The sequence below is a fragment of the Sminthopsis crassicaudata genome, chromosome 3 (assembly GCF_048593235.1).
Source record: "Sminthopsis crassicaudata isolate SCR6 chromosome 3, ASM4859323v1, whole genome shotgun sequence".
NCBI classification, from domain to species: domain Eukaryota; kingdom Metazoa; phylum Chordata; class Mammalia; order Dasyuromorphia; family Dasyuridae; genus Sminthopsis; species Sminthopsis crassicaudata.
The window spans coordinates 605,726,143-605,740,745 of record NC_133619.1 but is presented as its reverse complement, the minus strand read 5'-3'; the positions used below and the strand labels follow the sequence as shown (position 1 = coordinate 605,740,745).

The window sequence follows — 14,603 nt, the reverse complement described above, 5'->3', positions numbered from 1 at the left end:
TACCTGGTAGTCCTACAAAGTGTTGACATTTCTACAGCCCCCTCCTCAAGGTCCATGGGGAGTCCTACTATAGAGGTACCTTCCCAACTTATACTCTCACAACAATTCCTGTCTTGTCCCTCAACCCTTCCCCCCTTCTATGAGCATAAGACCGCGAGGGAAATCAGAAGCAGCCCTTGTGGTAGAATGGAGTCGGGGCCCAGGTTCGAATCCTGCCCTGCACTTTGCAATCTGTACATCCTGAATGAGACCCTTCGTCTCTCTCAGGATCATAGGATTTAGAAGAGGCCTTGGAGAAGCCCAGAAAAATTGACTAAATGATGTCTGAGGCCACACAGGAAGCTCTTAGATAAAGGAGCCGAACCCAGCAATTCTGATTGTAAGCCCGGGATACAGTATGCTAGACCTTAGTTTCCTTTTTTCCCAAAGTAGAACTGTAAGATTATGTGAGCTCTAAGCTTCCTTCCAGTTCTAAAGACCTAAATCATCCCCACAGAGAATGGCTGAGACTCATCTTTTAAAGATGTGATTCTGATCTGAGGTCCTAACCACTGCCCAAGCTGAAGTTCTGACTCACTCCAGCAGGAGCCCATAGAGTTTCCCACGAGCCCAGCGTGTGCACCACAGCAAAAGCCCCCTCTATCTCACCTGTTCTTTCTTCTCTTAGGTTGGAACAAGACATTAAAAAGTTAAAGGCTGACCTGCAGGCCAGCAGGCAGGTGGAACAAGAGCTCCGCAGTCAAATCAGCTCCTTGACCAGCACAGAGCGGGGGATTCGCTCTGAAATCGGCCAGCTCCGACAAGAGAATGAGCTGCTCCAGAACAAGTACGCTTTTATTCCAGATCTAGTGTCAGGCTTATCAAAATGGACTTGTCCTCTAACGCTGGGAGCCAAGATATTTGCGGTCCAAATCAAGTGGAGGCAAAAAATAAATTCATTAGTAAAGTGTTGTCTTTAAAAGATTTTGTCTATTTCTTTCATTCACTTTAATTCTGGTGGAGATGGTCACTTGTATAACATGTGGAATCTGCCAATTGTTTCTCCCAAATGCAAATAATTTTTTTTATGACAATATGTTTTGTTCAAAATACCGTATTTGATGTGGGGTTAAGCTTGGTTGAAAGTAAGTTGAACTAATAGTTATGAAAGAGATCATACTCTTTGACCCACCATTCTCACTAAAATGACTAAACATGTTATTAAAAGGAGAAAAGAATTCCTCTTTATAAATATATATGTAACATCTTTAAAAACTTTTTGTAATAACAAAAAGCTTCAAACAACCTATCCAACATTTGGGGAATATCTAGACAAATTATGGTATTTGTGGAGGAAAGTACTGACATGTCCCTAACATGACCTTTAAAAAAATAATTTTTTGATGCCTTTTACATCACAGTACTTTCTCATTCATTTACCTCAGATTTTGTTTGTCTGGTGCAATGTTAAGGCTGCTCTGCAACACTGGGATCAGTCTGTGACTCTTCATCAGGGATCCCTTAGTACCTGATCAGAAGCTTTCTTTCCCTTGAATGCCTTTGTCTTTTCCCCAAATTTGTGTCTTATCTAGCTCAAGAGAGTATTTAGATTATTTCTTCCCTCTTATTAGTCCCAGAGCTGGAGCTGTGCCCATTTCTGTATACTCAAATATACCTCCTTTAGTGAGTATTAAACAATAGCATAGATTCCATGAAAGCTGTGAATATTGATCCGTAGAGCAGTAATTCCCAGACAACCAAGAATCCTAGTGGTCTGTGGGTAATGAGACTGATGTTCCTTTGCTTTCACAAAGTCCTACCTGTTGGTTCTCTGTATTAAATGAATGAATGAAAAAGCTTTTGTAAGTGCTTAGTAGATGAAAAGTACTGTGCCATTATAAAAATCACTGTTGTAATCTTGGCCCTAACTAAAGCATCTCCCAACCCTTACCCTGAGTGGACTGTGACTTTAACTGGAGGTGTTAGAAAATTTATGGATTCCATAAATTCATTTCATTTCGCCCCCCCAAATGTTTCGTGGCTACCTTAATCCAGGAAACAGTGATTGTGGTATTGATGATAGCTACCTGTTGACTTGGCCTTGATCTGATAGAGATTATGTGTGTGCAGTCTTTACAGTGGATCCCTTCAATCCTAAGCTTTTCATAAAACTCATTTCCCCACAGATTACATAATGCTGTCCAGATGAAACAAAAGGATAAGCAGACCATCAGCCAGTTGGAGAAAAAACTGAAAGCGGAGCAGGAGGCTCGAAGCTTTGTAGAAAAGCAATTAATGGAGGAGAAAAAAAGAAAGAAGTTAGAAGAAGCAACTGCTGCACGAGCTGTTGCCTTTGCTGCTGCTACCAGGTATTCACCGTCATCCCCGACACCTGGGCTCTGAGAGTGATTTTTTTCCCAATGTGATGCTAAGGCTTGTAACTGGACTTGTAACTGGATGTGCCAGGGGTCTTTTGGAGGTCCAGCCAGGCCTGCAGAGTACCATTAGGGAAGAGGCCCAGCTAGGCCTGCAGAGTACGTACAGTCATAGGGTCAGCTAGCAGCCAGAGGTGATGAGATAAATGTCAGCTTTTATGAGTCTTACTAGCCTCAGGAGGCTGAGAACAGGATTCTTTTAAGCTTGGAGTTCTTTCAAGGTAGGAAGCCCCAGGATGGGTGATCCACTAATGGAAACTTGGCAGCTCCTCTTTAGCCACGTACTGATTTGTCCTTTGTTCTCAAAAAGGACCATGACATCAGGGCAGTGATGCCATCACATGCAAGTGAATTGCCACTTGGAGACCATGGGTCCAGCCCAGGAAGCTGAGAGCCAATACACAAACAACTTGTCCAGAAGCTCCCAGATGACAATAAGGAGTAGGGATAGAATTTGTATCCGGAACCTCTTGACTCCAGATCTATCATCCTTTCCACCACTGCTCTACACATGTCTGTAGCACATTTATGGTTTACAAAGTGCTTTCCTTTCAACACCTTAGTAAAGTAAGTGGTCCAAGAGGCATTATTATCCCCATTTTATAGATAAAGAAACTGTAAGTGGTCCAAGAGGCATTATTTATCCCCATTTTATAGATAAAGAAACTGAGGCTCCTAGATCTAAAGTCACTTGCCCTGCAGAGGATCCAGATATAATTAGTGGCAGGACCAAGACTCAAAGCTAAGTCCAGGGCTCTTTCCTCTGTACTGTGCCACCTCCTCTGTTCCAGAGTGGGTGGTCAAAATTATGACTTTTATGAAAGGTTTTCTAAGAATTTGCTCCAGGTCTTATCCAAATAAATGTTAAACCTGTTTCCTTCCAGGTTTGGGATTTTAGGAAGCAGTGTTTCCCAAGAATTTGATTCGAAATGAGGCTTGTTTCATTTTGGGATCTTCCCACCTGCCCTTTAAGTTACTCCAGGTAGATGTCACGTTTAGGCATAGGGAGTTCCTGGAGCCCCGGCATTAAAGTAGGCATTCTGAGGGGGAAGTGTAGTGTGGCCCTTCCCATGCTTCCCATGAAGGCAGCAGCCTTCATCTGCTTGGATGCTGCAAGAAGTTATGTCATGAATGGAGAAGGGCAGGGAGAAGTGAGCACAGGTCTTTGTTAGTGTTAAATTAGCCACACAGTGAAGAGTTTTGTATACAACAAAAGCCTGACCTCTGGGTTCCCCCATCTGAAGTGTTACTGATCTGCACTCCACCCTGGAGAGATCGAAGATTAAAATGCAAATTTCTTCATCTCTAGCTCACTATACATACTTGTCATTGAATTTTCTGGGCCTCACTTAATACATCTGAAAAATGGGACATACATATTGACAAAATACATGAAAATTTGCAGATACAGGTTGAGTGTAAATTATTATTTATTCTATTTTTAATTTCTGTCCTAATATGCACATGTGTGGTACAATCCTACTGTAATTCCTCCTTGAGTTTTTGCTTTGTTTTATTAAACAAGCAATTTACTTGTCAACCTTTGGCATATTAATAGCCTTCTTTTAGGTTTTTGCATATGCATAATAATTGGTGAATAATCATTTCCCTTTCAAATGGAAATGAATAATCTAGACTTCCTGATCTTGTGCAGTGTTCCTCACTACCCAGTCTTAATGCTGTGTTTTCAACTCCATACTGGAGATTCCTTGGCAAAGATAAGTGGAGTGCTCTGCCATTGCCCTTCTCCAGGAGATTAAGCAAGATGGGATTGAGTGGCTTGCCCAGGATCACATAGCTAGTGTGAGTGTCTGAGGCTGGACTTGAATCCAGGTCTTCCTGACTCCAGTCCCAGAGCTTTCTCCACTGAACCATCCAGCTGCCTTAACAGTAGAGCTTTGTGGGCAGGTTGGGGGGAGGAGCAGGGGACACTTAGAGAAAATGTTCATGGTTTTACGTACAAGGTGTCTTCGGCCAGCTTGCAAGCAAGACTGCACTCAAGCCACCCCCCAAATCCCACCCATCCTTTTCTTAAGTTCTCTTAGGAGAACCCAGAACTTCTTGGCACTTCTTTCCAAGGTCTCTCAGACTAAGGATGAGAGAAAATCTTTTGAGATGGCTAACATGATTCTTTTCTCCATAACAACTGAATCCTGTTTTTTCATATGGTTCTTGTTGAAAAATTGTTCACCTGTACATATATGGAATATCTTTTGTAACATTCAAGACCCCCTTCTGAGTAAAAGTCTTGCCAGTTCTGAAGTCTTTGCCTCTTTGGCAGATTTCGGAGTGGAATGCTTAATTAACTTTATTTCTGTCCTACATCTTAATAACTTATGTGAATTTAATAGCTCTAGTTTATTTAATGCTTTATGGTTTATTAAGTGCAAGGTAGTACAAGAAATACCACCCCCACTTTACAGAGAAAAGAAAGGAGGGGGCTTGCCAAGATCACCCAGGCATGATTTAAGCATTCATTTCACTCCTCCACTGTCTCCAATGTGGCTATCATAATGGGATATAGGAGATAGGCTGGTGATAGCCCATCTATCACCGTAATCCTGGGAAGTAGATGAACACTGCCCTCCCTGGTTCTTAAGTGAAGAAACAAAGACTCAGAAAAAAAGATAGACTGTTGCCTGTATCACACAGCCTCTTACTAGAAGAATAGTCTTAGAAACTCTGGCCCTCCCACAAGGGGCTTTCTTTTGCCTGCCATCTCCTGTTGAAAAAGTCTTATGTTCCAGAATGTTGCACATCTGGCATGATCTGTAAGAATGATCCCCCATGTTTAATGGCCTTGGAGAGTTGGGATTAGAGGTCAGGGGAGGAGTAAACTGGGCTAAAAGGGAATGCTAAGCCTTGGAGTGAATAATAGCTCGGAATCTGTACTGGGACTCATTTAAGAATCTTTGTGAATCCTCTCCTTCCTCCTCTTCTCTTTTCCAAAGGGGAGAATGCACTGAAACTTTACGGAATCGCATCCGAGAGCTTGAGACAGAATGCAAGAAACTAACGATTGACATGAAATTGAAAGAAGACCAAATCAGAGAATTAGAAATTAAAGTTCAGGTAAGGAGAAAATCCCACTCCTTGATGGAGTCTCTCAGGAATGAAAAGTGGTAAATGGTGGGTGGAGCCCCATCACTCCCGGTAAACTCTAGTGGAAGACTGACAGATTTCATTTTCCCTTAAGTCCGTTTCCTTAGGAAAGTGTCAATCAGCCTTATTTTGTCTGCTACCTGCCAGACACTATGTCTGAAGGAGGAGAGCTTTAAAATGAACCTGATGCTACAATTTTTAAGCCCACTATAAGGAATCTGACTCTTAGACTCTGTGGCACACGAAAGGACCTTAGAGACTTTTCTAGATTAGTAGCTCATTTACACTTTAGAGAACATTTGACATCTGTCATCTCACGTTGGAACTGCACAGTGACCCTGGGGAGGGTAAGTCATTTTTATCAACCTTCTTTGGTTAAGGAAACTGAGGCCATGAAAGCAAAGTGAGTTGGTCAGTACTTTGTAGAGAGTAGCAATGGGAGTTGGCCTGGCCTGGCTCTAGTTGTAGTCTTCCAGCTGCCCAGCTGAAGTGTTCCCCCCAAAAACTTTCCTTCTCCCCCCAGGCTTGCCTCCTCACACATCAATGCAGGCTAAAGAGAGGAGCTAGATTCCAGCATGAGGCATGCTGGGTCTCTGTGAGCCTTTGTGGCACTGATCCTGATAACAGCAGCTTCAGCTAGGGTGTCCTTCCTCTTCTGAGGAGTCTACATGACTCTTAAAAGAGCCAGTTCCAAGACTTTTTTGTGGGTGGTTTTAAAAGGTGAGTTTGCTGCTGTAAAAGATCTCTAGATAATCAGAATCCTAGGGAGACTGTTAGGGTTTGAAAGGCTCTTACTTGGGTACAACAAGTGACCCTCTTTGCACACTGTTGTCAGGGGCCCAGCAAGGGCATTTTAGGTCTCCCATTCCACGTTGGAAATTGTTAGAAAATGTCTTCTTGGACTGAGACCAAGTCGGCCTTTGTGCATCTCCCAGCCCTAAGCCTCCATTTCACTCTCTGGGCCGAAGAGAAAAAGGCTCTCCTGGCAATTTCGTGGGTAGTCTGAGCCCATCTGTTCAGCTGCAGTTCACTGAAATAGCAGCAGGCAAGGAACTCAGCCTTTGTTGCTCCCCACAATGCTGACGAGAAAAGCTTCTCCGGGGAAGGGCAGAGTGCTTTGTTGCCTTGTCAGAGGCCAATAGCAAATGCAGATCGCTTTCCACAAAATGCCTGCATTGTGCCCCCTAATCTAACATTGCTCCCAACAGCAGGACTCCAGTCCCCCAACTCCACGGCACTTACTTGTGCTTCATCTGCTAAACTCACAAGAGTAGAATTTAAATTGAGAATTCAAAGTCTTTATTCAGTTCAAATTGAACCCCAAACTACTTCTTAATGTTCTTATTAATTGCTTGCCTTGTTTCCTTCTCCCCAAAAACCCTCTAAGTCTCCCCTAGTACCTTACATTCAGCAAGCACTTAATCAGTGTCTGCTGAATTGAACGCTCTTTCTGCTGACGGCCCCTCCTGTTGTCTGTCCCTCAGTCATCTTCAGGTCTTCTCTTTTTCCTTCACAGTGAGTATCCCACCCCCAGCCAGTTGGCTCGGCCCCAGCTGCCTCCCTTCCCTAATGCAGGCAGGCCCTCCCCCTCCCCCTCTGGGCCTGGACTCTTGGTTTCCCTGTCCCCAGATCCATACAGCTTCCCTGATTCAACCCACCCTCAGAGCTCTTGCCCCTCCCTCTGTTGTCTCCCCACTGGGACCTACCTTCCTTAGGCAGACATGCAGAGCTGGACTGCCTTGAAAATATCCACGGAGATAAACAAATCAGATGGCGCCCACTGCCCCATTGTCACCCAGAGCACGCCTTCCCCTTGCTCCCTAGTCACATTGGAATAGTGGGATGAGGGCTGCCCATAGAATCAAAGCATCTGAATTCAGATCCTGCCCCCCTGCCCCTTGTGTCCTGTGTGAGCTTTACTAAGTAACTTACCCTCTCTGGGCCTCAGTTTTCTTATCTGTTAAGTGAGGGGTGGGGACTAGAGTGGTGATGTCCCACTAAAATAGAAGCATGTTGACTTAGAGTATTGCAAATTCACATGTTTTATGTTGGGTCATATTTTCATTTTGTTAAATATTTACCATGTACATTTTAATCTGATCCATCTTGGAGTCTGATACCTCTATCCCAGAGGATTCCCAAAGTCCCTGGTGCCTGCAGACCTGTGACCTTGTATCTGTCCCTCCCCCCCCACCTTGGGATGCCACCTGCCCCTAGGCTTCCCTGATTTCCCAAGCTCCCCTTGCCATGGAGCTGATCTCGCCTTCATCAGTCTCCAGCCCCTCCCTTGTTTGGATTTCTCCTTTGCATTTGATATGGTTCTGTTTGGGGGTTACTCCCATGGATGTTTTAGCTGTGCGACCAAAGTGTAAATCTCTTTAGCCCTGTTCATCTTTATGTATCCCCCAGAGGGTACATAAAATGTCCCAGGATCTGTATTCAGCATGGACGCGGCTCTGTTGAACTGACAGGTTTTCTTGCCCTTCTCAGGAGCTCCGGAAATACAAAGAGAATGAGAAGGATACAGAGGTGTTAATGTCAGCACTGTCAGCCATGCAAGATAAAACCCAGCACTTAGAGAACAGCCTGAGTGCGGAGACGAGAATCAAGCTGGATCTTTTCTCTGCTCTAGGAGACGCTAAACGGCAGCTCGAGATTGCCCAAGGTAGGGCTGCCTGGGGTGTGGGTTGGCCCCTCCCTCAGCGCGCATTTATTCAGTTCTTGCTGTGTGCAGGAAGCACTGCTGAGAGAATGAATGGTTAAAAAATACTGCAAACTCACGGGCCTTGATTTCAAGGACCTTACATCTTAATGGGAAAGACAACACGCAAATAACTGTGTACATATGAGATCTACATATACCTTGTAAGTGGAAAGTAATCCCAGAGGGCTGAGGAGGAAAGACCAGGAGAAGCCCCTGCCAAAAGCAGGATTTGATCTGAGTATTGAAGAGCCCCAGGGAAGCTATCAATGCAATGGGGAGGAAGGAGAGCATCCTGGAGCTGAGGGGGTCCTCAGGAAGAGGCACAGGTGGCAGGGCATGGGCTGGGAACCCCAAGGAAGACCAGTGTGGCTAAATCCTAAGGGTGTGAAGGGGACCGGGCTGTAGGAAGGAGCTGGCTTGTACAGAGCTCTACGCACCACACAGAGGGCTTATGTTGGATCCTCGGGATCCTCAGGGGCTCCTGGAATTTGCTAACTGGCAAGGGATGTGGTCAGACTGTGACAGCTGAGAATTGGATTGGGGAGTGGCTTGAGGAAGAGAGATTGATTAGAAGGCTTTCATAGTAGTCCAGGAAAGAGGTAGGGAGAGTAAAATTGAAAATATCCATGGAGATAAGGCCCCATTCACTTCTCAAAAATCCAGTTTTTCAGTCACGAAGAGCAGTCCCAGACACTGAAGTCAAGCAGTATGTTAACAAATCTATGTAAATTGGATCATTGTTCCAGCACATTTTATATAGAAGAATTAGCTACCAATAGGTAAAAATTAAAAGAGTGTGGGGCACTACTAACTCTGAGGCCATTAGGTTACTTTTTAAAGTCAGAAATGTAACCTGCTCTGGGCTGCCCTGCTCTTCTCCCAAGCCTCCTCCTCTTCCTCTCTTGGCCCCTCCCACACCACCAGAAACTCCAGGCCCTGCTGGACATGGCTAGCTGGCTGCAGAGCAGCTTCATGCAGGCCACCATGTGTCCGAGATCTGGCAGCGCTGTGAAGCCTGCATCCAAGGACTCCAGCAGTGACCCCTTTGTCTCATAAAGGTCAGACAGCTCCCATTCTGCATGCAGTCTGGGACAGCTTCCTGCCAAACTCTGGGACTTGAGAATGATCAGACTACTCTGTTCCAAAACAAGCAGCAACACAAGGAGCCATTGATAGGCAAGTTCTTCAAAAAAGCCAGCGGCCTTATCTGTGGCATCCTGGGTGGTGGAGAATTGTTGGAAGTGTCCATATGGTTGGTAATCTGGTCACAACCTCAACCAGCCAGGCTACGTTGATACCCTGTACTCCAGTAATGCTGGGTAGATGTGCATGAACCAGAAGTGTTGGGAGTCCTACGAGCAGAATGTCTTTGTGATGGATAAACACAAGTGTCCAGGAAACCTGTAGCCAGAATTAAAGCAAGAAGATGGTTCTTGCAGATGTCCCCACAGAGGATTCCCCCTTGGGAACCCCCCACTGACATCCCAGTGTCTTCTCTACCAACTTTGGCCTGGAGGTGAGCTGGTACCCAGAAGCTGCCAGAGTGCTTCCGACAGTGTCACTGCCCTTCTTCAGAAGCTTCAGTGATTGTCCGTTGGCCCCAAGATAATTCGCTGATAGAAGACCTTCCTATAGGCCACTGGTCCTCAAACTTTTTAAATAGGGGCCAGTTCACGGTCCCTCAGCTGTCGGAGGGCCGGACTGTAGTAAAAACAAAAGCTCACACTCTATCTCCGCCCCTCGGCCCATTTGCTATAACCCGGCGGGCCGCATAAACATCCTCAGCGGCCGCATCTGGCCCGTGGGCCATAGTTTGAGAACCCCTGCTATAGGGCATTTCATTTTGTCTCTGAATTTTTACAGGCTAAGCTGCCTTTCTTAATTACCTACATTTGCTTACCACACCCAGGAGAGAGAGACACACTCACACAGACACAGAGAAAGAGGAGAGAAAGGCAGCGCCCTAATGCTACACGGCCATCTCCCTGGCCATTGGGGTTCCATAGAGGAGTGGGGGGAAACCATGTCCATCCTCTTTGAGAGCAAAGACATTTCATAAAATTTCCATTGGAAACCTCAGGCTCTGACAGGAGGGCAGGCCAGAACTTGATTTCAGCGCACTGTTGGCCTTGCTGATCATCCCTGAATATGTGCTCTTCTCTGTGTCAGTCTCTGCCCTCTCTTGAGACACGAGCAGGTTCTGAGGAGGCCCCAGAACAGCCTCCTCTCTTGCAAGAAGAGGTCCTGATCCACCGCTGCTTCAGGCTTTTGAGCACCTGTCATGTTCCGGGCACACAGTGAGCACTGGAGAGGGACAAAAATAACAGCGTGAGGACTCGTGAGCTTTCACTCTATGGGGAAAAGACAGGCTGACTTAGACACAAAGTCGATACTAGGGGAGTGCAGGGGGAAGCACGTGCCTGCAGCTGGGGTTGTCCAGGTGGGCCTCGTGTAGGGGGTGCCATCCAAGCCGAGCCAGAAGGAAGCAGGAGTGCGCTGCAGGCGTGGAGGCAGCCTATGTGCAGAGGCCTGGAGATGCAGTGCTAAAAGGAGGATCAGTAAGACGTGGGCCGAACCCAGGGCTAGGAGGAGGGCCACACTCCGTCAGCTGGATGGTGAGTGTTTGAAAGCAAACACGGTGGAATGTGTTTTATCTGGGAAGGAACTGGGAGCTAGTGGAGCTTCTTGAGCAAAGGAGCATCAGAGAAGCCTATGTGCCCAAGGTTGTGCCAGAGAAAGATCCCTTTGGACTGGACGGAGAGCCCGGCAGTCCAAGCAAGAAGTGATGAGGGCCTGAATCGATGCTGTGTGGGTCCCAGCAGAGGTGGGACTCAGTGTGCCAGTCAGTAGGCCTTGGCAGCTGGCTGGACATGAGTAGTGTCCCAGGATGGCAGACCTGGGGGAGGGAAAGAACGGCCGCACCCTCAGTATGACCCGAAGGCTTTTCTGTGTGTGACTTGTAGGAATCACCCCCCCCCCTTAGAACTGTGCTTTGTGAAGGCAGCCTTCTTAATAGTGACACCAGACATCTTGGTGGCCCTGTCTGTTCTAATGACACGAGAACTGTGGGACAGGAGGGCGTTCTCTCTCACTTGGTGCATCTGCTGTTCTGTCAGTGCACAGTGTGACTCCACAGTTTACTCAACATGCATGGCTTGGAAGCATGTAATCTCCGAGTTGGAAGAGACCTCGGACCCCACCTAGGGCACGTTGGGGCTGAATGGCACCTCGGATGTAGGGCTCAGATGGTCCCAGCTAGAAGGGTCCTGAGCCTATGAACGTGATCTCAACAACCTGACCTCTCCATGTCCTCCAGCCCTGTTGGTCTACACTCTGAATCTCGGACAAGGCTCATGTCCCAACAAAAGTCACAGGGAAAATTTATTGCCAGAGCTAAGCCTGGAGCCCAGGCCCCTGGGCACCGCTGGGTGTACCTGGTGTGCCCCTGTACATGCTTAAACATGGCGGTGTCACCGTTCAGTTCAGTGGTGGCCGTCTGGGGAGCGGGTACATCCCCAGGACATCGTCAGGTGGCTCCACCTCAGACCTGAGGCAGTAAAGGTCCAAACCCTTCTCCCCCAGACTTAAAGCATCAGTCGTGCAGGTGGGGTTTTGAGTACCCCTGTTGCCCAAAGGTCCTGGCTGTTTCCTCCTCCTAGCTGGTCTCTAACAGCCATCCTCCTGAATCCAGAGGTGCCAGAGGGGCAGGGCTGCGCCTATCTAATGCTGTGTCTTTGTTCTTCCAGGGCAAATCCTTCAGAAAGATCAGGAAATCAAGGACCTCAAACAGAAGATCGCAGAAGTCATGGCAGTCATGCCCAGCATAACGTACACTGCAGCCACCAGCCCCCTGAGTCCTGTTTCCCCCCATTATTCTTCCAAATTTGTGGAGACCAGCCCATCCGGACTTGATCCCAATGCCTCTGTTTATCAGCCCCTGAAGAAATGAAGGCCAACTTTGTATTTGCCCAACATTTTGGTCACATGGAAGGCATCGCAAAGGAGCATCTCTTGCAGTCAAGATAAAAAAAAAATTGTATTGTGTGGGACTGTATATGTTGTCATTTGAAAAAAAGAAAGGGGGTGGGGGGGTAGGGAGAACATCCAAGTCTGATTAGAACTGCCCATCAGTTTTTCTTGTAAATTTTTAGAAAACCTCACAGAACTTTGCAATTTATTTTTCTCGGCCAATGCATTAAAACAACTCTTGGATTTCACGTAGCCAATTTTGCCTTTTATGTCCTCTTGCATGGTTTCCTCTTGAAAAAAAAAAAAAATGCAGGGCTTTGCTTGATTCTCAACCCTTTCTTTTGGTTTGTTGTTCTCTTTTGTTTTTGTTTTAGTTTTTAATCATTTGTTTGAAATAATCAAGTTAAACCTGCAGATTGGATTCACATGGGATAATGGTGAAAATTCTTTTAGTTTTTAGGTGGAAAGGGTTCACTATCTAACAAAGCTTTGATTTTTATAGCTGGTATTAAAGAAGAGGATGTTGATATCATAGGGAAAAAAAATGGATTCCCTGCTAACCCCCCCCCCAAAGGGCCAAACAAATTTAAGGAGCATTGTGGAAGCATACGGGACAGACCCCAATAGCATGAATGGCCGGTAATATAATGGTGGCTATGCTTCAATTAGTCTTTCTATTCCCCTCGGTGTTTTAGTCCGTGAGCATCGCTAGCAGTCTTACTCACAGTGCCTTGGGAAAGAGACATTTCAAGAGGAGACTTGGTAGTTGTGAAACCATTCCCCTTCACTGTCATTTAGCTTCAACATTGAGCTCATCACAGATCATCCTGCAGAAAGTGGATGTGGTGGTAGCTGCGCCCCTGGCCACCAAGGTGCCACGCCCCCTCTGAGTCTTGAGCGTTGTATCTCTTGCCTCAATCACGCCACGCCACACCACGCCACGCCCCTGAAAGCCCAGGTAGTGAAACAGAGAGGCGTTGTTGGGAAGGAGATCCGGGCTGGGCAGTGTACTGTACGCCAGAGACTGTCAAGATGGCCAATAAAAGCAGCAGTTCTGGGCTTGTGGGGTTTTTTTTTTTCTTTAATTTATTTAACTGTGATTTCCACTCTGTACCATCTCGTGTTTGACAGCTGAGCATGACCGACTCTTCCTCAGCTATTGTGCCAAGGAGTTTTTTTTAAGAGTTCATTCTTTTAAAGAAACTCATTAATTGCACAAAGATTTCAGTTTCGGATGTATTTTATACATTGGTTGAAAACTGTTTGCACTGGCGACTTTTGGAAGTGTTTTAGCATTAAGTAGGGGTGGACAGGCAAGGCATAATTACATTTGGACAGTAAGAAAATTCGGAAACCAAGTTGGATCGATTTGGTTTTCTTGCTGGGGATCCTAGGAGAACGCAGCTCTTTTCAAAAGTTTCATGTAATTGGCATGTAATGTCTCATTTAAAACAAATTACATAGAATAAGCAAGTCAGTAAAAATAGAAATGTTAAAAGATTCATCACTTAATCACAGGCCTTCGTTTGGTATTAAAAAACAACTTTTAGCTTCAGCCAGATGTGCATGTTGCTGTCATCTTGCATTTTTGAATCATCTTGTGTAATTGTCACCATAAAAGTGTTACTCAGAAATGTCACAGATTTTTCATCTTTGTGCAAAACATGAAAAATTGTCACTGACTATTTGTGTTGAGGGTTTCCCCCATTTTGGTCCCCTTGGGGACGTCATTTTCGTTCAGTACTTGGTCTTGGCTGCATTCTTTTATTCTGTGGGGTTTAAAAGAATAAACATTTTCTTGCAGATACAACTACCTTTCTGCCGTTTTAACTTTTAAAATGAGACCAGCAATGCAGTGTGTCCTCAGTGGGATGGGGTACGGCTGCCCCCTCCACCCTTCCAGGTGGTAGTTGACTAACAGAGCCCAAGTCTGCTCAAGCCGGCAAGTAGGGGAGGAATGTGCTCCGGGAGGCCGAGTTCCAAGAGAAATAGCTATATATATGTAATATACATATATATATGTGTGTGTGTATGTATATGTATATATATTATATAGTTTTTATGTTCCTTATATAAAACATGTCCCTTTTTTTTCTCCCTAGGCATCTCTGATTGAGGCTGTTGCTGACTTCTTGTATGTCTGTTCATCTCCCCCCCCCCCCCAAAAAAAAAAACCCATAATGAATAAAACAGTATCACCGAATCAGAGCTTGCCCAGAGCTAGAAGGAACCTTAGGGATGGTTGGGGCCAGCTGCTTTTTACGAAACTGAGGCTGAGGGGGACAGAGGGGGCGCCCGAGGGGCCACATCAAATCTGTGGCAGAGCCCAGGCCAGAGTCCAAGCCTCCCGGCATCTCGCGATGTCGGGCTTGTTTATGACCCAAAGGAGGATGCAGTGGAGAAGCCCCGGCTTC

General features: G+C 46.0%; 1 protein-coding gene across 2 annotated transcripts in view; it reads left to right on the top strand.

The window, feature by feature from the left end:
- MACO1 (macoilin 1) overlaps window positions 1-13,999 on the top strand; it is an 80,506-nt gene extending 66,507 nt beyond the window's left edge. For both annotated transcript variants that reach the window (XM_074305798.1, XM_074305799.1), the window contains exons 7-11: window positions 668-826; window positions 2,166-2,348; window positions 5,366-5,486; window positions 8,007-8,181; window positions 11,967-13,999. In XM_074305798.1, the coding sequence (XP_074161899.1) occupies window positions 668-826; window positions 2,166-2,348; window positions 5,366-5,486; window positions 8,007-8,181; window positions 11,967-12,169 (841 nt within the window). In that variant the 3' untranslated portion in view covers window positions 12,170-13,999. The remainder of the gene's footprint in view (window positions 1-667; window positions 827-2,165; window positions 2,349-5,365; window positions 5,487-8,006; window positions 8,182-11,966) is intronic.
- The last annotated feature ends 604 nt before the right edge of the window (window positions 14,000-14,603 follow it).